The following is a 26,982-nucleotide window of genomic DNA, read 5'->3' as shown; positions in this document are numbered from 1 at the left end:
CAGAGGTGGACAATGTTATGCAGGTGGAAATAGGCGGTTTTAGTGATGGCGTGGATATGTGGTTGGAAGTTCAGTGCTGAGTCAAATATTGATACCAAAGTTGTGAACAGTCTGCTCAGACAGTTGTTAGGAGAGGGGTGGAGTCAATGGTGGGGAAGATCCTCCCAATATTTAATCAGAGGTTATTTCTGTTTATCCTGTATTGGATGTCAGAGATGCAGTCTGAAAATTTAGAAAGTGATAATGAGGTCGAATTTGGGGTCGCCAGTATACATGTGGAAACTGACATTGGCGGGATTTTCCGGTCCTGCCTGCTGCCAAGATCGTCCAGTCCCGCTGAAAGTCAATGGACTTTTGGCTGAGCCGGCGAATCTCCTGCTGTGGGTCCCATGATGATGCAGCTGGAAAATCCCGGCCATTGTGTTTTTAGATGATGTTGCCAGGGGGAAGCATGTAGATGAGAAATAGGAGGGGGGTGCCAAGGACGGGTCCTTGGGACACTGGAGCTGGAAGAGAAGCATTTAAATGTGCTGGAATTTCCTCCCAACACCTTTTTGCCTCTCTACTTTGCTTGCCTCCTTTAAGACACTAAATGAAACTTTCCTCTTTGACCAAGCATTTGGTCATTTAATCTGATATCTCCTTATGTGGCCCAGTATCATAGTTTGTTTGGAATGCTCCTTATAAGTGCCTCGGAAGGTTGCATTATGGTTAAAGGTGCTATATAAAAAATTTTTCTCTCCAAATTTATGAATGCTGACTGGAATTAACATTCATCTTTGAATCAAGTAAGTTGTAAGCCCAAGAACACAATTGGACATTGAGGCGGTCATGTACTTTTGGTACTCGCGAAGTGATGTGAGGCCTGATACTTGTTTTTCTTCCCACCAGCTGAACAAACACATCATAAAGGGTGACGGCAAAACAACTGTGCAAAAAGATGCTGTACAACAGATTATGTTTAAGTAATTAAATAAACAACCAGTTTAGCTGCAAGTGGTTAGTGATTGGGGTAGCAACAGTTATTCACAATAACGGAGATCAGTGGTTTACCTACCTAAGCATCAGTTTTAATACATCCAATAAACTTGCTCTGTGGGGTGTTTAATGGTACAGGTTTTGAAGTTTGAGATGCAATGAAAAATGAATTTTGTGTGATTTTTCACTTTCCAGGTCTCTCCAATGTTGTTCCTTATCCAGATACCGCCTTCAAAAAGAATATATTGCAGGCACTGGAAATGTAAAGTCTTAAATATCTTCTCCACTCGTTCAACACTGCCCTCAATGCTGATGATCCTGTAGTACTTCTACCTGCATCATTCAGATTAAACACTGTTGGTAATTTTAAAAATTCTTTCGTGGGATGTGGGCATCACTGGCAAGGCCAGCATTCTTTGCCCATCCCCAAATGCCGTTGAACTGAATGGCTTGCTGCACTATTTTGGAGGGCATTTAAAAGTCAACCACATTTGCTGAGGATCTGGAGTCACATGTAGGCCAAGACCAGGTAAAGATGGCAGTATCCCTTCCCTAAAGGATATTAGTGATCTGGATGGGTTTTTGTGACAATTGACAATGGTTTCATGGTCACCATTACTGAGACTAGCTTTTCAATTCCAGATTATTAATTGAATTTAAATTCCACCAGCTGCCATGGTGGGATTTGAACCCATGTCCCCAAAGTGGGATTTGAACCCATGTTCCCAGAGTATTAGCCACGGCCTCTGGATTACCAGTCCAGTGACATTGCCACTATGCCACCATCTTCCCCCTAGCCTTAATTTCCTTGATCACTGGATGAAATACTAGGCCGGTGTAGTGTACGACTAATAATCCAGAGGCCCAGGCAAATGCTCTGGGGACACAGGATCAAATCCTATCACGTTAGCTGGTGGAATTTAAGTTCATTTAATAAATCTGGAATTAAAAAGCTAGGTTCTGTGATAGTAAGCATGAAACCACTTTCAATTGTGAGAAAAACCTACCTGGTTCACCAATGTCCTTTAGGGAAGGAAATCTGCCATCATTACCTGGTCTGGCCTACATGTGACTCCAGACCTGCAGCAACGTGATTGACTCCTAAATGCCCTCTGACATGACCAAGCAAGCCACCCAGTTGTGTCAAACTTATGAAGTCTAAAAGGAACGAAGGACCACCCAGCATCACCTAGGCATGAAAATAACAACAGCACACCCAGCCCTGTTGACCCTGCAAAGTCCTCCTTAATAACATCTGGGGGCTTGTGCCAAAATTGGGGAGCTGTCCCACAGACTAGTCAAGCATCAACTGGACATAGCCATACTCACGGAATCATACCTTACAGACACCACCATCACCATCCCTGGGTATGTCAGACCCACTAGAGGTGGCAGCACAGTGATATATAGTTGGGAGGAAATTGCCCTGGGGGTCCTCAACATCGACGCTGGACCTCATGAGGTTTCATGGCATCAGGTCAAACATGGGCAAAGAATCCTCCTGCTGGTTACCACTCAGCTGATGAAAGCACTCCTCCATGTTGAACACCACTTGGAGGAAGCGCTGAAGGTGGAAAGGGGATAGACTGTACTCTGGGTGGGGGACTTCAAAGTCTATCACCAAGAGTGGCTCAGTAGCACCACTAGTGACAGAGCTGACTGAGTTGCTGGATTGGGTCTGCAAGCGGTGAGGGAATCAACAGGAGGGGAAAACTACTTGACCTGGATACTGCAAAGACAATGGGCCCTGATAACATTCCAGCAATAGTGCTAAAGACTTGTGCATCAGAACAAGCCGCACCTTTAGCCAAGCTGTTCCAGTACAGCTACAGCACTGACAGCTACCCAGCAACATGGAAAATTGCCCAGGTATAGTCTGTCCACAAAAAGCAGGACAAATCCAACCTGGCTAATTACCGCCTTATCAGTCTGCTATCAATCATCAGCAAAGTGATGGAAGGTGTCATCGACAGTGCGATCAAGCAGCACTTACTCAGCAATAACCTGCTCACTGATGCCCAGTTTGGGTTCCGCCAGGGCGTCTCAGCTCCTGACCTCATTACAGCCTTGGTCTAAACATGGACAAAAGAAGTGAAATCCAGAGATGAGGTGAGAATGACTGCTCTTGACATCAAGGCTGCATTTGACCAAGTGTGGCATCAAGGAGCCTGAGCAAAACTGGAGTCATTGGGAATTGGGGAAAACTCTACAGGCTGGAGTCTTACTTAGCACAAAGGAAGATGGTTGTGGTTGTTGGAGGTCAATCATCTGAGCTCCAGGACATCACTGCAGCATTCCTTGGCCCATCCACCTTCAGCTGCTTCGTCAATGACCTACCTTCCATCAACAGGTCAGAAATGGGGATGTTCACTGATGATTGTACAATGCGCAGAACCATTCGCGACTACTCAGATGCTGAAGCAGTCCGTGCCCTTGTGTAGCAAGACCTGGACAATATTCAAGCTTGGGCTGATGAGTGGCAAGTGACATTTTTTTTTAAATTCATGAATAGGATGTGGGCGTTGCTGGCTAGGTCATCATTTGTTGCCCATTCCTAATTGCCCTTGAGAAGGTAGTGGTAAGCTGCTGCCTTGAACCGCTGCAGTCCATATGGACTGCACACCCACAGTGCTATTAGAAAGGGAGTTCCAGGATTTTGACCCAGCGACAGAGAAGGAGCAGGATGGTGAGTAGCTTGGAGGAGAACTTCCAGTTGGTGGTGTTCTGATGTGCCTGCTGCCCTTGTTCTTCTAGATGGTAACAGTCGTAGGTTTGGAAGGTGCTGCCTAAGGAGCCTTAATGAGTTCCTGTAGTGCACCTTGTAGATGGTACACACTGCTGCCACTGTGCGTCACAGGTGGAGAGAGTGACTGTTTGTGCGGTATCAAGCAAGCTGCTTTGTCCTGGATGGTGTCGAGCTTCTTGAGTGTTGTTGGAGCTGCACTCACCCATCACACTGCTGACTTTTGTTTTGTTTATTCATGGGACGTCGGCGTCACTGCCTAAGCCAGCATTTTCTGCCCATCCCTAATTAAAAGTCAGTCATATTGCTGTGGGTCTGGAGTCACATGTGGACCAGACCAGGTAAGGATGGCAGGTTTCCTTCCCTAAAAGGCATTCGTGAACCAGATGGGTTTTCGCGACAGTTGGCAATAGTTTCATAGTCATCAGACTATTAATTCCAGTTTTTTATTTAATTCAAATTTTGCCATCTGAACCTGGGTCCCCACAGCATTACCCTGGGTCTCTGGATTACTAGTCCAGTGACAATACCACAATGCCACCACCTTGTAGATGGTGGACAGGGTTTTGGGGAACAAGGAGGTGAGTTACTTGTTGTGGGTTTCCAATCCTCTGACATGATTGTGTAGCTGCAGTATTTATTTGTCTAGTCCAATTCAGTTTCTGGTCAATGGTAACTCCCAGGATGTTTATGTTGGGGCTTCAGCAATGGTAATGCCATTGAATGTCAAAGGGAGATGGTTAGATCCTCTGTTGTTGGAGATGGTCATTGCCTAGCACTTGTGTGGCGTGAATGTTACTTGCCACTTGTCAGCCCAAGCCTGGATATTGTCCAGATTTTGCTGCATTTGGACTTTGACGGCTTAAGTATCTGAGGAGTTGTGAATGGTGCTGAACATTGTGCAATCATCAGCCAACCTCCCCACTTTTTACCTTACGATGGAAGGAAATCATTGATGAAGCGGTTGAAGATGGCTGGGCCTAGGACACTACCCTGAGGAACTCCTGCAGCAATGGCCTGGAACTGAGATGCTTGACCTCCAACAACCACAACCATCTTCCTTTATGCTAGGTATGACTCCAGCCAGTGGAGAATTTTCCCTGATTCCCATTGACTCCAGTTTTGCTAGGCACACTCGATCAAATTTGCACCACACAAGTATCAGGCAATGACCATCTCCCTTGACGTTCAATGCCATTACCATCACTGAATGCCCTACTATCAACATCCTGATGTTAGCATTGACCAGAAACTGAACTCGACTAGCCATATAAATACTGTGGCCACAAGAACGGGTCGAGGCTGGGAATCCTGTAGCGAGTGACTCACCATCTGACTCCCCAAAGCCTGTTCACCATCTACAAGGCACAAGTCAGGAGTGTGATGGAATACTCCACTTGCCTGGATAAGTGCAGCTCCATCAACAGCCAGAAGCTCACCTTCCAGGACAAAGCAGCCCGCTTGATTGGCACCCATCCACCACCACCATTCACTCCCTCCACCAGTAGCAGCAGTGTGTACCATCTACAAGATGCACTGCAGCAACTCACCAAGGCTCCTTTGACAGCACCTTCCAAACCTGTGATCTCTACCATTTAGAAGAACCGGGGCAGCAGACACAAGGGAACACCACCACCTGCAAGTTCCCTTCCAAGCCACACACCATCCTGAATTGGAAATATATTGCTGTTCCTTCACTGTTGCAGGGTCAAAACCCTGGAACTCCCTAACAGCATGGGTATGCAATTCACAATTGTTATGATGTGTCATAGAATAATATCAGTGATTTGATAGAGCTACCATAAGCCAAGCTCTGCAGTAGCTGAGTCAAAGATTGCCTTTTCAACAATCAAACAGTACCTACATTTGTAACTCATTGCAGCTCCTCTGGGATGCATTAATTTATAATAATTCACACCTCTTGTTAATAATGATCCAGGTTTTAAAATAATAGAACCAAAATAACTGTGAATCTAAAGCACAATCTTTGTTTGCACCAAGTAAGAAAAAGCTTTCTGTTAATAACATGGACATATTGACCAACATGGACTAATCCTTTGCTTTTATGTTTCCAATGGATAACATGACAATGAAGCAAAAACATTGATGTTAAAGCAGAGGAATTGTTCGGATTAATGTCTTATCTAGTCCATAATTTTTAAAGCATTAACAAATTAGCAATCAATGATACCTAATGCCTTCCTGTTCCCTGTACAATTCGTGTTTGAGCAAATATATAGCTAGCTTTTCTATTCACAGTCCTTATTTGTTATTTTACAAAAAATGTTTTATTTAACAAGTAAAAACCACTGCATGGGCAGAATTTTCTAGTTGGCGTGCGGGGGCAGGCCCGACATGCCGCTGCATAAAATGACGCACGATGACATCGGGCGTGCATCCCAGCGTCATTGCGCGATATTTCGTTCGGCGGGCACGCGCCAGAATCAGCTGTGTGCTCGTCGAAATGTAAACGGCCTATTAAGGCTATTAAGAAATCAATTGTGCCACTTGTGAATGCTGCCTGACAAACCTTAAGGTTGGTGGGCAGGCAGAAAGCCCAAGCAGCCTTCACGTTTTTCAGGAAACCTCATCCACGAGAGGGATGAAGTTTCCTGAAGTTTATTAAATAAATAAATAAATTTTCATAAATATGAAAACACGTCCCCGTCGTGACACAGTCTCATGAGGGGACATGTTTAAACAAAATTTTATATTGACTCTTTAATTATTTTAATATCCATTCAATCTCCCTGAGGCAGCTCCGTGAAAAAGCGCTGGCCCCAACTCTCCCCCCTCCCCTTTCCTGCACAGGTACCAGCCATATATTACGCTGGGTAGGCCTTAATTGGTCCGCCCACGTAAAATGGCGGCCTGGAGCCAATCGTGGACAGAGATTGGGTCCACCCCAGCCCAGCACGCCAGCCATAGGAAAAATTCCTGGCCCGTGAGTTTGTTGGCTAACTTTTTAATATCATAACCTTTTTTCATCATATGCACTAACTAGGTATTAATATTTTGTTCTTCAGACTCCTTTGTTAAACCTTATTAAATGGTCAAGTTGTTACTTTTAATATGTTTCTGCATGTGAAATTGCTGTTAACCATAGGCTGACACAGCACCTGTTTAGCATAAATTCATAGGCAGTAATCAATGAACAAAAATAGTGTATCAAATGGTCATTATTTTGCACTCATTAGCCAATGAGCAACATACTACATATTCTGTTAATTCACTTGAACATACGTTTCTCATGTTATTGATAGATATATTGCCTTGTAACAATATTTGAACTTGTTGCGGGCCACCTTTTGGTAGTTGAAATACTGCATATGGGAGCCCCTGCAGTCACATCATCCTGTACCAAGAGAATTACTAACCAGGAGTAAATGAGGTAGTTTTGATGAGAGAAAAAAATGTGAATTGCCTGTCTGTTTAAGATTAGTTTGAAGAGTAGTTAGCTGGCTGTAATAGGGCACACTTGAGTAATTGCATTTGTGTAACAAGCCCGGCTGAAGAGATCTGACAAGCGTAGAGATTTGTCTGGCGAGGATCTCCAGATGGACATGACCACACAGCAGCTGGGTGGCACATTTCTCAGCATGGTTAGCAATGCCCAGAGTGTCAGCTGTTCCCTATGACCACAGAACCCTGGTAGACCAGCTGGTGGCTGCTGACAGGCAGCAGCCCTGGTAGACTTTCTCTTCAAGCCAGTTGTCAGTGAGCGAAGCCAGCAGGGATGACCAGCACAGCATAACAATTCACTACTGAGAGTCATTAGGAGAGCTTTAAAACTTGCTTTTGCCAAGAAACTGGGTATATGAACCAGAAACGCCCATTTCTTAATATTTTGAGCCATTTAAACATATGAAAATCGCTGTTTTCCTAACTTGCTGTTAGATATCTAGCTGCTTCCTTAAACAAAATAACAATATGATTGTTTTCATTTTTTTATACATGGCAACAGTTGGGACTCCTCCAAGAGAAAAGGGGGAAAAAATATGGGTGGAAAAACCTGGCTGTTCACACGCTGTTAGGCATTCTACTAATGGAGCAATTAGTGCTACAGGTCAGGTTTAGTAACATGGATCCAAATAATATTTCTTGCTGGGGGTCATAGGCACTTCATAATGACATCAGAACTGTTCTCTGGTGTGGCAGGAAGCTACTTGTTCTACTGCATAGGACAGCCTCTTAAAGCTACTGATTTTTTTTAAAGTGCTTAATTTTTTTCAGAAACTGAGTTTATTGATGCTTAACCTACTATCCTTTTACACACAACACCTGATTTTACACTTCCATGAGCTTCCTTTAGTCTTTGTCTCGCTGTGCTACAGACATTATGAACTGTAATAAAACTAGAAGGAAACTAGTTAATCCTTAGAAGTTTAGGACTTCACAAAAGATATCCAATGTAGCAATTATTTGATTTACATCATATAAAAATGAATATGTATGTACACTTTGTGAAAAATCTACTTAACACATTAGAAAATAGATGCATAGCAGCAGAAAAAGAATATTCTTGGCTGCCACGTTTCCCCATTTTCTCTCCTGAACCATCTTTTAGCTAAACGGAAATTCCAGGCCAGGACTGCTATGCGGATCCATCAGACCCAAATATCCTATAACACTGCTATTTTTTTTTTTTTGTTTTGATAGGCTGACAAATGACCAATTGTGGGGTCACCTTTGTACTATTCACATTGATGAGTATGTAAAATTTGACGCCGATCATGTTTTTGCCAGTGGGGGTTGGTGGTGATGTTGAAGCCATTGCTCAGCATCAGATGCCAGCCTTCAAGGGGTTGAAGAAATTCCACATGGGGAGGGATTTTTTTTAAATTTGGTTTTAGATGAAGTTTTCTAAAATGAAGAAATAAATGCCCTTATCCTGGTGTATTCCTGTAATTTTATTCAGTTGTTTATGTTAGTTGGGCAATAAAGTAAAGACTGGCTTTCACTTCTGCATTGGATTGGGGTACAGCTGGTAAGACTGTAATTTTAATTTTATTAGAATAGTTCAAATGTAGCGGTTTTCTGTATCATATAATTTTGTCTTATTGTCATTGTCAGGTTTACCACAATGAAGTGCTGATTCTGAGCAAATGCATGTTTTAGAAGTTGCATATTTTAGAACTTGTAACAACTTCAGTAATCAAAAAGTTTTTGTTCCATGCAATTGTATCCCAGGTTTTGGTGCCACATATATTACGGGAGTCCAACAACCTCAAGGCCTGCCTTTTTTTTTGGTGGGGGTAGTCCACTTAATTTTTTTTGTTTTCTTTCCTGAAACATATTTCCTGGAGACAACCATGTCTACTGAGTAGCAGGTTTATGCTCTCCTCCTGGCTCAATTGAGATGTTTTTACTTTGAGTATCCATTGGAAAGTGTTTTTTTAAATCAGTATTCTTCATTTGTTAGCTTGTCTAAGCCTGTGAAAATGCAGAGCAAATTCTACCATACATAATGCTTTACCTCCATTGTTTTGGTACTGATTCCCAGATGAACATGTGCTCTAATTTTTTGTGCAGCAATGGTGATAGCGTTTAACTAAACCTACATTGCGTCAAGAATAGCCTAATTATTAATGTTAGAGCTTGGATTTACAATCCAAGAGGCAAGCTTCAATTGATTCTCTGTCCTGACTGGGTGTTTTTTTTTATAAATATACATATGTATGTGTATATATACAAGACATTCACGTCTCTTGTGATGAGGTGGGGGTTGTGTGTGCGTAGAGAAAGAGAAAATGAGCTTCATGATCTTACATATGTGTGCCTCCTGCCTACTCATTATAGAATGGTATTAATTACATGTAGAGCAATCAGACCAGGACTATGCCACCCCCTTCTTGCCAGGTGAAACATAAAAAGAAATATTCAGCCCACGGAGGAGAAGGGCAAACTTTGTATATGTTGAGTTGTGTCTATGTTCTTTCTCTCTATTCCAATCAAATATAATGCAATATTTATGTTACAATATTTTGCTGTTACGCACAAGCTATCTAACAGTGTAGTGTTCCATTTTTGAATCAAGCTAGTGTGGAACAATCTGAAATTTCTATTTAAATAGAAATGAGGAAAAAATTGAATTCATCGTATAAATTGTTGTAGGATAAATTGGCATAAAACACTTAACACTGTTTTGATGGACAAATTATTAATATCTCTGAAGAAGTGTTAGAACTATAATTTGTTAATTTGTGAATTTTAAATTGCTTTTACAACCAAGCAAGGAGCCTTTTTCAGTTTATTCTTGTTTGAGAGAAGCGGAAGAATTAGGAAACTGTAGCCCACTAGAGGTCATTGTTCAGTTGTAGCCTATTAATGAACCAGAAACATCTGAGAGGGCAATAAATTACACTGTGGATTTTTCTAATTATGAATTCGTGCTTAATCATTCAATGACAAGTAGGTTGTGGCAGCACATCTATGTATTTTGCATACACAGTTATGCTAATGTGCTATTATATTTCAGTAGATGTTGGTTCTTCATCATTAGAGCAGTTCATTAAAGAAAGCTCTCTTGCCAAATCATAATTGCTGATTATGGGTAATAATTAACTTTTCTTCCCCTCTTGATTCTGTCTGTTTAGTCAAAAAGACCCAGTTTGGCTTTTCCATGCTTTTCTTACCTTCTGTCTTTTTCTGTTCCCAAGCTCTATGTTGCTATGTTAGCATGCCATTCTGATAGTTATCAGAATTCAAACCCAGGCTAATTAAAAGTCCTGCTGACAGTTGTTCTGATCTGACTTTGACTGGTGTTTGATGGTCATTATGGGCAAATAATGAACCAAGGCCACAATTGCAACAGCTGCCAGCTCTGGACTGTGTTGCAGCTAACTAGTAAAGGCCACTCAGTAATAATGAATGCATCTATCGACTGACTGATTTTCTGCTTCCAACAGAGAAATTACTTTTATTGCAGTTTTAATTTTTTGTTTTATTTTTGGGTAAGCCATTTGGTGTTGCTCTTAGCAGTGAAAAGGCTATTGTGTTTTAAATGAGTAATACTGTCCTTACAAAATATGTATTAATAAAATTGACCAAAGTGGTTTTAAGCATCGAATAGTATATGAACATATGGTTTTTATGTTTATATCTGAAATCACCTACTGTGTACTGTATTCTTCAGAACCCCAGAAAGGGTGATGACTAAAGAAAAAAAGACCAAACATCTAACATAGAGATAAAAACAAAAAAACTGCGGATGCTGGAAATCCAAAACAAAAACAGAATTACCTGGAAAAACTCAGCAGGTCTGGCAGCATCGGTGGAGAAGAAAAGAGTTGACGTTTCGAGTCCTCATGACTCTGTCGAAGGACTCGAAACGTCAACTCTTTTCTTCTCCACCGATGCTGCCAGACCTGCTGAGTTTTTCCAGGTAGTTCTGTTTTTGTTTCAAACATCTAACATGTAGTTCATTTCTGAAAAGAAGGCAGAAGTAAATCTAGTATAGTTTGCATCTTCATTATAATATTGGCTTCATGCTATCTTGAGTTACTTAATGTATAGTAGGGATTTTAAATAGCTTTAGATTAATTAACTTTAAAAGATCAATAAAGTTAAGTTTTACATTGATACAATTGTACTGCAACAGTGAATTCCACCAAACACCCCCTCCCTACCAAAAAAAACCCTCCTTGCACTTTCTTTCATCTGTTACTTTCCATAAACAATATACCTGAGTCATGAATATGTATGCATGTGGGGGGAAATTACTTTTCTAATTCATCCTTCATCAATTATAACTATCTTACAGCATATAGCTCTTGTCTGTGCCATCTCCATTTAATTCATTTCACTCCTGTTGTCAGTGAGAAGTCTTTGCTTCAATGCCAAATTCATATCTTATATAAAATGCTATTGGAAGAAAAAATAAAATCAATTAAAAAAGCCTCATTGAATCTGCATGTGAAAGATTGAGGCCTGTGTATAATTATTTCTAAAAATGTCAAAGTATTAATTTTTTTATTGAAAAGTACTGTTCAAGATACCATATACTTGATTGCTCAAGGATCGGTACTCAAGATTGTCATGAAGTGGAAACAAAATCCAGTGGAACACATAGGAGGAATTTCTATTTATATAACGACTTTCATATCCTCAGGACGTCACATTTACAGCTAATGAATCGCTTTTGAAGTGACGCTACTGTTGTTTTACAAATGCAACAGCCAATTTGCACACACAGAAAGCAGTGTGATAAATGATCAGTGGAGATGTTGAATGACCTGTCTTTGCCTCTCCACATTTGTCTCCTTTTAGATCTTCCCTAAAAACCCTTTCTGTCCAAGCTTTTTGTTACCCCTCTGTATCTCCTCTCCGTTTGGTTCAGTGTCCGTTTATTTTGATTAAGCCTCTGTGAAACATCTTGGCATGCTTTCATGCGTGAAGGGCATATCTAAATGCAAGTAGTAGTAGTAGTATAATAAATATTAGCCAAGGCACTCCAAAAATTCTACTGACTTGCTTCAAATAATTCCAAGGGACCTTCTATGATCCCTTGAACAGACATACTGGACTTTGATTTGACATTTCATCTCCAACAATGCAGCACTCCCTCAGTGCTGCATTGAACCACATAGATTGTTTTTAAGTCCCTGAAGTGGGGCTACCAGAGGAGTGAAGTGTTGCTGCCAATAGGCCCAACTTTGTAAATGCAGCAGAGACACTGCTTCCAACTATAGGGCTGACAGCATTTTCGCAAAATATTATTTGTTTTAATTTGCATTTCTTTTTGCGCTTCTCATTGTTTTTCTGATAAATATTCCATTAAAAAGCTTTTGTGGGATCCTATGATAGACCTTAGTTCTTTTAAAAATTTGACCAATTTTAATCCTAACAAGTTTTGAGTTTTTCCTTCCTGCTGCCTCCATTTCTTCTCCCACTTGTTTTGAATTTGATTAACGTCCAGGTGATCTCAAGAAGGGAAGAGAAGTTAATTTGCAAATCTGTGCCATTTTCCATTTGTAACTTTTCATCCATAGAATTAGTATACTCATTGAGGTGCATTCAATAAAATTGCCTAACTTCTTTAACCATGTTATCCTTGTGCATCCACTAGGTCCTCTGGTCTTCTCCAAACCTCAATACACCATTACCTGGAAAAACTCAGCAGGTCTGGCAGCATCGGCGGAGAAGAAAAAAGTTGATGTTTCGTTTTTTTTTCTTCGCCGATGCTGCCACACCTGCTGAGTTTTTCCAGGTAATTCTGTTTTTGTTTTGGATTTCCAGCATCCCCAGTTTTTTGTTTTTTTATCTCAATACACCATTGTCCATGGGTAGATGCTTACATCTTACAGGATCTGTGTGACTCTACAATGACCTTCATGTTCAGAGGAAAGCAGAAGACCTACTTGTGTCTTGAGTATAATCCAGCTGGCAGCATGTTGGGCCAGATTTTGTTGTCAAAATAATGGTGAGGCTAATTGCCCTTACCATTATTTACGTGTAAGTGATACAGCAGATTGAGGCAAGGAGCAAATATGCAGTTAAATGTCAAATATCCAAAAGCTGCTGCCTGAGTTGTGCAACTCTGTCATTAGCTTTGCGAAAACAATTTTGCTGCTTGATTCACCACTGAAACACATTGCATGCCCTGAAGTTGCTGTATTTGGGCAGTAGATCAAACTAACCTCACAAGAATATTCAATTTAGTCATTTGGGGCATACATACTCTTTTGGCAATGTGATTGGCAATAATTAACAATCAACCACTTGGGACACTGAGAATTGACAAGTATGGAGACTCTTTCTTGAAGGAATTAATTTTATATTTTAAGATTGTCAAATTAGAGAAAAAAGACAACAGATTTTTTAAAATCTCAATCTAATTTTTTTTCTCAAGTTCCAGATGACCTGCTTCCCTTGCTGTACCATTCTCAACTCACTTTTTCAACACATTGTTCCGTAAAAATGTGTTGAGGTGAACAGTGCAAGGGCAAGTCTAACTAATAGTCCAATTGCTGCAGCAAAGTGGCCCATTAAATCTTGTGTAATTCCAGTATTCTCTGAACCAAAAATAGAAAATGCTGGAAAAACTCAGCAGATCTGAAGAAGGGTCATACGGACTTGAAACATTAACTCTGTTTCTCTCTCCACAGATGCTGTCCGACCTGCTGAGTTTTTCCAGCATTTTCTGATTTTGTTTCAAATTCCCAGCATCAGCAATTCTTAAAATTTTATCTCACGTGTGCTAGCCTGGTTACATTATGCATGCACTCTCATTAGTTTAACTCTTCAACCACCATTTGTAGATGCAAATGGCTACACAGGCAACATGCCTGTGATAAACAGCATATTGTGCATAAAATATGTGTGGTGGTTGTTCTGGTGGTTCAAGATTCAGAAGAAGAAGGGTGTGTGGTCAGTATTAGCAATATAAAACCTCTTCACATGTAGTTAATCAACCCAAGGAGCCTTATTCAGGCTGTTTGGGGCATACAATGGCTCCTGGGATGTATTGTTAATTCCTTGTTTTTTGCACTGGGCCTGACACTATAGCAATCCACCATCTTGCACATTTCTTACAAGATTGCACGATATATGGATGTTGCATAGAATTTGAGAATCAGACTGTGTTCATGAAAACAAAATACAGGTCCCATCTCCTCAAATACCTTGCTGCCTCCAATATTCTATCCAGATATCTTTTTAAATACTGTTCATTCTTTGTATAAAGTGATATCTTGACATTGGTAGTAAATTTGCCTTTTGCTACTTTGAGCTTATTCCTTACGCTCCTGCATAATAATTTAATTTGAAGTAATGTCTTGGACTTGTCTTCTGTAACACATTTACTATTCTTCCTGCCTCTAAAAGGTCTCTCCTTGGTTGGCTTCTTTCAAGACTTAAATAGCTCAAGTTTCTCCAGTCTTTTCCTCATAGCCCAGCCCCCTGACAGTCTTACGACTCTGGCGAGAGCTGAAATGACTTTCTTTGACTTGGTGACGACAACAATAACACCAGCAACAAAACTTGTGTTTATATCGAACCTTTAACTAATAAAAATCCCATGATGCTTCATAGCAGCATTATAAAGCAGATTTTGACGCTGAGTCACATGGTAACATTAGGGCAGATGACCAAAGGTGTGATCAAAGAGGTAGATTTTAAGAAGCATGTTAAAGGGAAAGAGAGAGGTGCAGAGGTTTAGGGAGTGAATTCAAGAGTTTAGGACTGAGGAAGCTGAAGGCAGGGCCACCGATGGAGTGATTAAAATTGAGATAAATAAGGCCAGTGTGAGAGTTGTGCAGATATCTTGGAGGATTGTGGGGCTGGAGGAGATAACAACGGTAGGGAGGGGCAAGGCCATGAAGTGATTTGAAAACATAGATGAGAATTTACAAATTGAAGTGTTATCCCGGAGCCATGGAAGGTCAGCGAGCACATGGATGAGCTGCTGCCTTGAAGCACTGCAGTCTGTGTGGCATAGATACACAGTGCTGCTAGGTGGGGAGTTCCAGGATTTTGACCCAGTGATGGGTGTAATCATTTCCACTTGTCCACATTATATTTCATTATTAACATACATATTTTATTTAACTTATTTTGTAGCTCTTGGCTGCCTCCCCATATTCAACTTCCCTTTCCAGTTTGATATTATCAAAACATTTGTCTAGTGTGCATTGAGACTAGATATATTATAAACCTTATAGCGTAGCATTTTTCAGTCTGAAAGAAAAGTATTTTCTTAAAGTTGAGGAAATTGGACAACAAGATCTTTCCCAGATGTAACGTTATTCATGTAAACCTGCTTGCAGCCACGGCATGAGCACCCTGTTTCTAAGTTTCCTGACCATAGAAACATTAGGCCTTCGAACCTGCTCTGCCATTCAGTATGATCATGGCTGATCCTCTATCTCAACGTCATACTCCCGCTCTCTTCCCATACCCCTTGACGCCTTTAGAGTCCAATAATCCATTTCCTTCTTAAATATATTCAGTAACTTGACCTCCACAGCTTTCTGTGGTAGAGAATTGCACAGGTTCACCACCATCTGAGGGAAGAAGTTTTTCCTTATCTCAGTCCTAAATTGCCTGCATCCTGAAACTGTCACCCCTTGTTCTGGATCCCCCCAGCCAGAGGAAGCATCATCCCTGCATCCAGTCGGTCAAACCCTGTCAGAATTTTATGCGTTTCGATGAGATCCAATCTCTGAATGCTGCGGGCATGATGACGACTCATGCTGTGTACAGCATCCCTCAGACCAAAACTGCAGGTCCATTCAACCCTCTCCAGACATCTCTTCATCTCCAAATCTAAGCAACCAATACTCAGTCACCCTCATCTTTTAGCATTGTACACCCATGTCTCACAGTCACCATCCTCAAATGTTCTCATTGCACCCTTCTGCAGAATCCATTTCTCACGTGTAACTCTGCTTTCTCCCCTTAGTAGAAGAGCATGCAGAACTACAGGGAGAAACTGAGAATGAGGGTTGGAAAGGTGGGTGGTAGGGACCTTCAGTGATAGTCACCTTGACAGCTACTGGGAATGTATGCCCACCAGGTCCACTGTGAAGGAGGCTGCAAGTGTCAGCAACAAGTTGTTGTGAAAGCCTGATCCTTAAGAGGCACTGCTGCTCATACATGTCCAGAAAGCTGATCCTCTGCTGATAGACCCAATATTGGGTGATCATCTCCTTCTGGAGCTCTGTGTTGATCCTGTCTGTCTTGTGGAGTGAAATGTGACTGAGGAGAAGGCAGCCAGTGCTGCTGCTAGTGCTGTTGATGTTGCTGGTCCATCTCCTCTTGTTCATCTTCAGAGATTCAAGGTCAAGCCACATAAGCTGCTCCCAAATTAGAGTGAAAACTGACAGCAAAGATGATCAGATCAAGGTAAGAAAAGTCCAAGTTAGGTGAAATGACTCCAAACATTTGGAAATCGCCTGTGAAGCAGTGAAGGCACATTCTCAGAACAAGTGCTGTGAGCACACGCCTTTCACATAGGCAAGGCTGGCATCTATGCAGTTCCACTGTTTTAAGGCTTTTAAGACCATCGGCTTCAATGATCCATAGCTCCCCGCTGTGCTCTTGCCTTGTTCACCCTGGCAAGTTCTACGCAGCTCATGAAACCTGTGCACTAGCTGCTAAAGCTAGAATTCAGGTTTAAAGACTCAAATAATTGATTCATTAAATATTTAAATGATGTAACAGCTCCACATGGGTTTCCCATTCACCCCCAAACGTGCCCTGGTTAAACCTGGAAGTGAGCAGGATCACCTTGGGTTTCTGACCACTGATGTTTTTCGGAACTTTGAACCCCCCCACCCACACCTGACTACGTCCTCCCTTTGGCATTTAAAATTCTGCCCTATTTTTACCACAATTAACTTTAAACTGTACTGTTTGTCTTTACAAGTTGCATGTGTTTGTAATAAGGGTGAATTCTCAAAGGCCCAACATTTTTTTTATTTTCATGTTTTTGGTTCATTCAGAGAAGCAAGATGCTGATGCACTGATTCTGGATCTAATTTTCTTGAAACTACCACAGATTGAATCTAAAGTGGGAAAAATAAATTGCACAGTACAAGGTTATGCACATATATTTAAAAGATGCATAATTAAAAAGAACTAAATATGGTGATGCCAAATACATCCTCAACCACAGGATCAGACTTTAGGACCTGAACCTTCACCCTGATTGCAAGAAACTGAAGACAGTCCGCTGACTGGCAACTAGAGGGGACTAGTCGTATAGCTGTGTTATGCGAAACTAAGTTAATTTGACTTTATTTTACTATAATTTTCTAACTATAACTAAGTGAGAGATGATCAATGGTGGGGGGTGGGGGGAGTTGGTTTGGGCGGGTGCAGAGAGCTGATACCTTTTGAGACTCGATCAGAAAATGATCACCCATGAAATATAATCAAAAAGATAAAATATTAATAAGCAGAGTGCATAAACAGATGCAATGTAGTATGAATACAAAGTGACACTCGTAGAGGGATAGACACAAAAGAAATAGGTAAATTATTTTAACAATATATAGCAATAATATCTTGTGGAATAGGATTGCAGAATTCAGTTTCCCTTATATAGGGAATAGGCATGAAGATTTAAATCAGTCCCTAAATAAAGAGGTGTATTTTAAACTGATTTAGATTGGCTAAGGCATACACAGAGTCATACATCTGTGCATATGAAGCCTCTGGAGAACTGTCAAACACAGAAATGGGAACGACACCAGAAACTGGTTACAAATAAAACATGGCATGGTCTTAAACCAATTGTGCATGCTTATCTTTGGCAGAAAAGAAAACTAATTGAACATGATAAAGTGTAAAGTTAATTAACACACACAAGTTTGTTGATTACCTTCACAGGATTATATTGTTCTTTTGCTATCAGCCTTCCATCCCAGCTGTCTCCCTTTCAGAAAATGTCATTGGTAAACAATAGAGACACCATAACAAGTCGTAAATGGCTCCAGTGACAGCAGCCCCTAGTGAAGCTGCATCTGTAGAAAATGATTGTGTCTGATTACCTTTTGAAGACAGCAGTGCAGACATTGCATACTAAGTGTCACTTCTGCATCACTTTACTTTGCACCTGATGTATCCATTACAAAAACAGCTGAAATATATTTGCTAAATACATTTTCACTGTCGGTGGAATTTGAAATCAACATTTTCAGATTGGAATTAATCGAATTCCAAGAATTGTCATCATTTGGTGAAACGTACTTTCATCCGTCTAGCACTTCAAGTAAGAAGTGTGTATAAAATCCTTAAGAGCTTACTTGAGCTTTTATTTCTTCTTTAACTACAATAAGGACCTAAAATAAGAAGCAGGCAAAATTCAGACAGCTTCATACTAACCAGAACCTGCTGTTGTAAAATGGGGATTGAACTGAACCCATTAGACCAGTGAAAGGTTGGTGTTAGCTTTTAAAGAGCTGTATTAATGATTGAGGTTTGAAAGAGAAGAGAGGACTAAACTATTCATGCTTGAAATGAGCTGCAGATTTTTTTATTAGAAGGCTAGATATTTGATGAACAGACATTCAAGGTAATTTTTATATTGCATTACCTGCGACCTGAATTGCGTTCACTACTAAGAGACCTTATAAGATGCACAGATTTGATTTTTAACAAAAATACCTTCCTTCACATTTGAGCTGGTGAGGGAATTGATGTATAGAATATTTTTGTAAGGATTTGTTACTAAAGATTTATCAACCATTTCCCAAATTACATTTTGCCTGTATTAATGTATTATTCCTTCATCTAACATAAGTGTTTATACAACTGAAAAACTGCAGCTGTCGAAAGATTAACCAGCTGAGGAGTGTTGTCAGCATTAGTTCAGGTCTAATAAATGACACTATGAAGCTATTTATCAATCCCTGGTCCAGAATAAAAACTTGGCCTATGATTAATCGAATTCTGTTCGCAAGCTTTGACTATGCTTGTGTAATTATTGTGCTTGTTTTTAGATAAGGCATGTTGAAGGGATGAAGGAAAAAAAATTACAAATCTTTTAATATCAATGGTTATGTGACTCTTTCAGGTGTCGGGGCTGCACGGGCTGGCAACCTCACGTTCATGGTCGGGGGATTGGAAGGAGAATTTAATGCAGCCAAAGAATTGCTGAGCTGCATGGGAACCAATGTGGTTTACTGTGGAGAGGTTGGAACTGGACAGGTAATGAAAAGGAGAAATTGGATTTGAGTATGTAACCACGTCATCTGATCAAGTTAAATACTCCCTAGTGTCAGAATCTCACTTTGAGTAGGTTTTTTTTGTAAGTGTTAATAAATGTAAATGTAAAGCATGGAGATTATAGCTAAATGGGGTTGCTAAATTAATAAGTGTCAATAATATACAGCATGTGCTGCCCATCTCAGAAGAGACTTGAGGGGGTGATGTAGTTTGAATTTGGCGGTAGCACAAAATGAATAACAGCGAATCAGCAACCTGCTTTACACTCCATCCAATTTTATTTTCTAGAAATCAATAGAGTCGATAATTGGGTAGGGTGTAAAACGGCCTTCTAATTTACCCATTTTGCACTGTTAGTGAAGTGAAATTTCTCACTCAAAGTTGGGAGGTTTATAACTGTAAATCGAGCTGGTTGTTTCAGGAGTAACTGAAGGTTAAGATACTTCCAGGTCAGCTCATTTTAAATTTCCTGACAACATTTTGAATCGTTGCAGGAATTTGTTTTTTTGGTATTTAAGTGCACACATCATTTTAAAGTTATTTACCACTTTCATCCATTGTGACCTTCGTTTACAGGCAGCAAAGATCTGTAACAACATGCTTCTAGCTATTAGTATGATTGGAACTGCTGAAACAATGAATCTGGGAATCAGGTTTGTTCGTTATTTTTGTTTTTGCTTTACTCGCTCTTTCCTTCTCATATTTGCTTTGCTAGAGTTATTTGGTTAAATGTGCCTTTGAATCATATCTTTTCATACCCTCACCTAACAAAAATATATGGATTTCAGTCTTAAAATTTCAGTTGACCCACGCCACCAGCCTTTTACCCTTTGTGTCAAAAATGTTTCCTGATTTTTCATCCTGATTGGCCTGGCTCTGATTTTGGGATTGTGCCCCCTGTTCTGGATACTGACACCAGAGGAAATAGTTTCTCTATATCTACCCTTATAATTCTGATTCTCACCTTTAAACATTTTACCCTCTCAAGCCCAAGGAATGCACACTTGAACATATCTGGGACACAGCTGTTTCGACCATACATTGCCAGACTAGGTTGGACCACATCAAGTATTACCAGGCCTTTCCCTTCTCTGCCAAGACTACTCCGGTTCAGAATATTCTAGAAAGCACCGATAGCTATTGGCAGCTTTTGTCCACTTCTAATCACCCTGCTCAGTCCCTCTTGCCCTGCCCTTGCCTCCAATAATAAGTGTGATGAGCTCCTGGGCTTTGTCTTTAAGATTAAAACCATCTTTTCACTGTCTCTGTTGGTTGGCCCCTTTCTGTTGCTGTCCTATCCCTGAACCCCTTTATTTCTCCTAATGCTACCTCCAAGCTCATCCTGTCCATGAGACTCATCACTGCTCCTTTAACCCCTTTCCACTAACCTGCTGAACACCAACTTCGCTTCCTGGCCCCAAACCAGCTGACAATGTAAATGGTTCCCTCTCCTCAGGTACTGCCCTTTTCTCTACAAAACTGTTATTATCATCCCACTTCAAAATACCCACTCTCAACCCTCGCAAACTGTCATTCCATTGCCAACCACCTTTTTCTTTCTGAAATTCTTGAATGTAAAAAAAATTATACATAAAATGCTAGACAGATGAAAGTATCTGTTTCACCAAATGATCATAATTCTTGGAATTAGATTAATTCCAATCTGAAAATATTCAAATTCTAATGTAAATTTAAAATTCAAAAGTTTGAAAAAAAACCTCCCATAATTGTACCCATCTTAATTACAACTACATGTTTGAATTTCTCCAACCAGATTTCCAACCCTGACACGACATTTAAATGACCCTAATCAAAGTTACAAAGAGCATAATTTCTGACCATGATGCATTGCTCCTCATTGTCCTAATGTGTCCCTTGCTTTGACACAGTTGTAACAGATTGTCATGTTTTGGGACTGTGTTTGATTTAGGGTAAAATGAAAGGGGGGGAGGGGGAGGGGGGGTACATGTGACCTGCTATGAAGTCTGCCTAACAACAGGCCTGGGCGACATGGCTTTTAAAGATTAAAGGGAAGCCCAGGTTGTCTTGCTGCTCACACTTGGAGATAATGGCAGCAGCATCTGTGCTTATAGTGGTTAGATTGCTCATCTCCAAAATCCCAGGAAGGTGTTTAGAATGCCAGATTGTAAACAGTTGTGCTTTAAACTGCCCATTTACTTCCAATATAAAAGAGTGTTGGGGTCTTGATTGTTAATCAGCATTTCTACCTGGATACAAGGTCCCTGTGCTTCATGTTGCCATGGAGATGGGCTTTGAGAGGGGAAGGGTTTCTAATATTTCCCTGAAACACTCAGGCACAGGCAATCTGCCAGGACCTGGGAGAAGGGGAGGCTGAAGGTCACTGTAATTCACCATGTAGGAATGTGAATGGGAGCAGGCACTCAGATTGATGAGACCCAATTCATGAGAATTTGAAACTAGGCTGGAAGATTCACCTGGCTTGTGCTAGAGGGAGAGGCTCCAGGAAGAGCCCTCGCCGTGAAAGACAGTTCTGGGGTTAAAAGTTAACAGGCTCGGAAAGGAATAGAAGAAAACCTTCAGGAGCTAAGTATCTTTTCAGATTGGGCCTGGGAAAATTGAATGGCTACTTAAGAGACAGTGTAAATTTTACCCGTGAAGTGGATTGTTTGTCTTAAGAGTAAAAGGGGAAAGTTCTGTTGTGTAACTTAAAGTATAAGCTGCCAACAAAAAAGTGTTCAGTTAATAGTACCTTTACTCTCTTTTACAGTAAAAGTCTTAAATCGTGAAATCTTGTCATCTTTTCAGCTATCAACTGTTTTTAAAGTTAATGGTCTCTATGGAGATCGTAACATGGCTGACTGCCTTTGATTATATTCACTTTTACTTATCTAACCATAGTCAAAGCATCTCCAGCAATGCCTTCCCCCAAGGAAGTATCCTTAGCCTCATCTTCCCCTTCCTTATCTATGTGCTATCCCTTGGTGACACCTTGCAAAGTCATGGGTCAGGGTGTACACTGATGACATCTAGCTCTGTCTCTCCAGCACTCCTTTGATCCCCTTATCAAAGTTTTGTTGTCAGGGTTGTCTGGCATCCAGTTCCGAATTACTTGGCTATAGTTCCTCCAGTTAAATATTGGTCTCAGAAAATTATTGGCTTTGGTCCCTGCAACTAATTCCATATTATTGTCATCAATTCCATCACCCTCCCCACTCTCACTCTCTGGTTGAGCCAGATGGCTTGAATTTTCGATCTTCTATTTGATCCTGAGCTGAACCCTATATCCTGTCATAAAGACCACTTCCTTTCTCATCTGCAATTTCATACAACTCTGGTCATTTTTTTATTCTCCAAACTCCATGAACTTCAGCTCATCTAAAATTTAGCCACCTGTATCCAATCCTGCACAAAGTCACTCCTGTCCGTGCTGACCCACATTGGTTGTCAGTCTCCCAGTACCTAAACTTTTAAATAGTTATTTGTGTTTTAAATGCCTTCAGTGGCCTCACCCTTCACTAACTCTATATCCTTCTCTACCTAGAACCCTTTGAGAACTCTGCATTCCTCTAACACCAGACCTTTTATGAATCCCTGACTCTCTTCACTCCACCATTGGGAGCCATGCCTTTTGTCGTCTAGACCCTAACCTCTGGAATTCTCACCCTAAACCTCTCAATATCTCCACCTCCTAATTTGCCATTAAGCTTTTCCTTAAATCTGTGCCCTGGCTAAATGTTCTGTCCCTCTTAGAATTTCCTCCTTTGGCTCAGCACCTGTTTTTATATTATTGCACTTCTGTGTAATGTCATGTGACATTTATATAACGTTTTTAGCTGGAAAAAATGGAAGACATTTTTAGGCTTGCTCAGAATAAAACTACAATGTGATGAAGTTAACATACAAGAAGGATGAACCAATTGTCCTTTTCTCATTCCCAGCTTTTCATCATCTTCAAGAAAATACACTGTATTTTAAACTTTTAGGTTAAGCTCATACCCCTCCCAATCTTACGGAATGAAGAGCTCAAGGTGTGGGGTATAACATATTAGCATGGACAGAGGATTGGTTAACTAACAATGGGCCATTTTTGGGTTGGCAAGATGTAACAAGCAAAGTGCCACAGGAATCAATGCCTGTGACCTCAACTATTTACAATCTATATCAATGACTTGGATGAAGGGACCGAATGTCTGGTTGCTAAATTTGATGATGACACAAAGATAGGAAGGAGGGTAAGTTGTGAAGAGGACATAAGGAGTCTGCAAAGGGATATAAATAAGTTAAGTGAGTGGGCAAAAATTTGGCAGATGGTGTGTCATGTGGGAAAATGTGAACTTGACAATTTTGGCAGGAAGAATAGAAAAGCAGCATTTAATTTAAATGAAGAAGATTACGGAACTCCACTGTACAGAGGGATCTGGGTACCCTAGTACATGAATCACAAAAAGTTAGTTTTTGGGTACAGCAAGTGATTAGGAAGGCAAGCGAAATGTTGTTTATTGCAAGGAGAAAAGAACATAGGGAAGTTTGCTACAGTTGTACAGGACATGTACAGTTTTGGTCTCTTTATTTAAGAAATGACATAATTGCACTAGAATCACTTAAGAGAACGTTGACGACTGATTCCTGGGTTATCTTATGAGGAAGGGATAGAACAGGTTGGGTTTGTACCCATTGGAATTTAAAAGAATGAGAGGTGATCTTATTGAAACATATAAGACCCTGAGGGGACTTGACAGGGTGGATGCTGAAAGGATGCTTCCCCCTGTGGGAGAGACTAGAACTAGGGGACACAGTTTAAAAATAAGTTCGCTCCCACATAAAACAGAGATGAGATTTCTTTTTCTCTTAGAGGAACTGGAGTCTGTGGAATTCTCTTCCGAAGAGAGCCCTGGTGGCAGGGTTCACCAAATATTTTTAAAGCAGAGTTAGATAAATTCTGGACTAATAAAAGGGTATCAGAGTATACGGGGTAGATAGAAAATTGGAGTTGAGGCCATAATCAGATCAGCCAAGATCTTACCAAATGTCAGAGCAGGCACGTGGGACCGAATGGCCTCCTAATTCATATGTTCGTGTGTGTGAAAACCTGCTCTGTCTGTTGGCTGTAACTGTTCTAGATGAAAGTTGTTTGAGCAGTCTCAGTCTAGTTCCTAGTAGAAATGTGCCACTAATTTGACATCTAATTACAATCTCGCTCAGAGACCATAAGGATAAGTGTTCTGGTACAGTAAGTGGTGTAATTTTGAGGTTGGAGTTAATTATTCGGTTAGTGTAAAGAGTGCTTTGCCTCGTAAATGGTTATACTGTGCCAGAACTTGAACTACTTGACGCTGAAGATGAGTGGGAAAAATTGGAGATGCTCCTCTACTTTCGAGCACCGCCTTAATGAGGATAAAATCACCCTAAAATAAGGATGACAATGCAATACCAGGCCCACTTGTACAAATTAGAATATTCACAGTAAAGGGTAGCTGTGAGCAGAAGTTATTTTCTGGAAGTAGAGCTTCAGGCAATGACTAGGCTATTTAAAAATTATGCAAGTATTGTCTAGCTAGTATGACCATTGACTATCTTGGATCTCATTTAACGTTAATTTAGACACATATTTGTGAACTTTTTAGTTTTGCCATTACTATTCTGGCCACTGACAATGCTTATAATGTTGACAGCATTTAGGGCCAATTTGTTGCAATTAGATTATTGGCAACATTTGCCATAAGACCATTGTTTGCCCCAATTCAAAGCTAGAATTTGTTGGAAACTCTGCCATAATCTACTATTGATGGTACTGATCCAAGGAGCTTGGAAATGGCACTACTGCTGAGAAACAGGCCAGCTGCTTACACAGGTCAGTTTCATTTCACCGATGTTTGATTATTCAGTGCTCAATGGTGGAAGAGATAAATTAACAACAGCATGAGCGAGATAAATTTTAGCAGGGGAGTTAGTTGATTTTTTTTGTTGCATTACTCTTCCAATCATTTGTTAATAACAGTCGCTATTCCTCCATGATGCTGGGATGTCTTTGGGTTTTTGAATTCTGATGTAACAAATTCACCCTAAATATTAAAATTGTCTGGAGCTGTCCATTTACCAAAGGAGAAAGTCTAACTGGGGCAGCCAATGAGACTGAACCCAATGCAACCAGATGAGCTTAGCTTTTCAAACTTCATGCATTTAAAAATATTAAACGTTTTGCCGGTCAGTTTAATGATTTTGACTCCCTTCTTGAACTTCTCAAAAGTCCACAGTTCTCCGAGAGAATTTCAATCCGTCCCAACTCTGCTTTGCTTCGATCAATAAACTGCAAAATTGAATTTTAATTCCAATTATTGTTAGATATGAAACATTTTGAAATCCCCATTTCAAGGATGTTGAAGAAGTGGCATCAATATTCACAAAAATGGAGGAAGGAATAAAACTCTCCAATTCGGCACAGTTCGCTCTTAATTAAAGTCTCAACATGTGTTTGCAGTAAACACCTGTTTAATGGTCAAGCTGTACTTAGAGGATAAATATAGCTCTAAAGTTCTAAATCACTGCATTTATTCTTGCTGTTTGTCTTATTCTACCATATGCTTGAAAATAAAATCATTTATTAGAGGAAGGCAGTAACATGTATTAAGCTTTTCAGTTGTGAGAGAGAGTAAGAAATCTTGAATGCACAAATGATTGTTGCTGTCTTTCTCTGAACAGCCCACCTTCTCATCATCTTTTTCCACAATCTTAACAGCAGATAAAGCTTTCAATGTTCATTGCAAAGACTTGTAAAAGCAGCGTAACCTAGATCATTGTTTCTTTAGACAAATTACAGTTTGTATTTACATATTTTAAATTGTATTCCAAATGTATATTGTACATTAAAAGTAATAATCATCTGCGAAGTTAGTTAGCTCTCAGTAACCAGCATAATTGCTTTTTCATTATTATCGATATTTTCCTAAAACAAAAGATATATTTTAAAGTTACATTATTAAGTATGATTTTTTTAAGCTACCTTTTTTTTGTCAATTTCTCTTTTTTTATGAAGGTATTCATTTTTTTCTTGGGCTATGGATCGATGGGCTCCCCTCCCCACAGTTCTTTGTTCTAGTCATCATTCTTTTAAGAGCTTGAACAGGGAAGATTAACTGTTTAGCCAAACATGATCCTGTCCTCGCCTAAAAGTTCACATACACTTTACAGCTGGGTCATTGGAAACCCTGCTGATTTTTCTTCCTCCTTCCTGCCCACTCTCTCCATGACTCAGTGGTAGACTGAACATTATCTTTATCCTTTGGCCCAACAGGTGATCTGTAGTAATGATTTTTTTGTAAGTTACTAGTTATGCATGGCACTATTAGGAGTCATAAAGGCTGCCAATGATTGAAGGAATATGTTTTGGGTTTCTGTCCTACACTGAGCTCTCCTCCTTCAACTCAACCATTGGCTGTCCTCCAAGGAGTACCAAATGCTCAGTCAGTGGATGGGAGAAATGTCTGTTACTTGATATGAAGACTAATTGCATCAATGAAGAGGACCAAACACTGTCTGAAGGATTTTTGTAGGTTTACAATATATTCGTATCTTTTTTAAAAGAAAAAGACAGAAAATTTCTAAATGGTACA

General features: G+C 40.2%; 1 protein-coding gene across 3 annotated transcripts in view; it reads left to right on the top strand.

Moving 5' to 3' along the window:
- The window catches only part of hibadhb (3-hydroxyisobutyrate dehydrogenase b), a 170,650-nt gene that overhangs the window by 67,719 nt on the left and 75,949 nt on the right, over positions 1-26,982 (top strand). For all 3 annotated transcript variants that reach the window (XM_041184714.1, XM_041184713.1, XM_041184715.1), the window contains exons 5-6: positions 19,239-19,372; positions 19,967-20,043. In XM_041184714.1, the coding sequence (XP_041040648.1) occupies positions 19,239-19,372; positions 19,967-20,043 (211 nt within the window). The remainder of the gene's footprint in view (positions 1-19,238; positions 19,373-19,966; positions 20,044-26,982) is intronic.

The sequence above is a fragment of the Carcharodon carcharias genome, chromosome 3 (genome assembly GCF_017639515.1).
Source record: "Carcharodon carcharias isolate sCarCar2 chromosome 3, sCarCar2.pri, whole genome shotgun sequence".
Taxonomy (NCBI): domain Eukaryota; kingdom Metazoa; phylum Chordata; class Chondrichthyes; order Lamniformes; family Lamnidae; genus Carcharodon; species Carcharodon carcharias.
The sequence above is the reverse complement of the archived record's forward strand: the minus strand, read 5'-3'. Positions and strand labels throughout refer to the sequence as shown.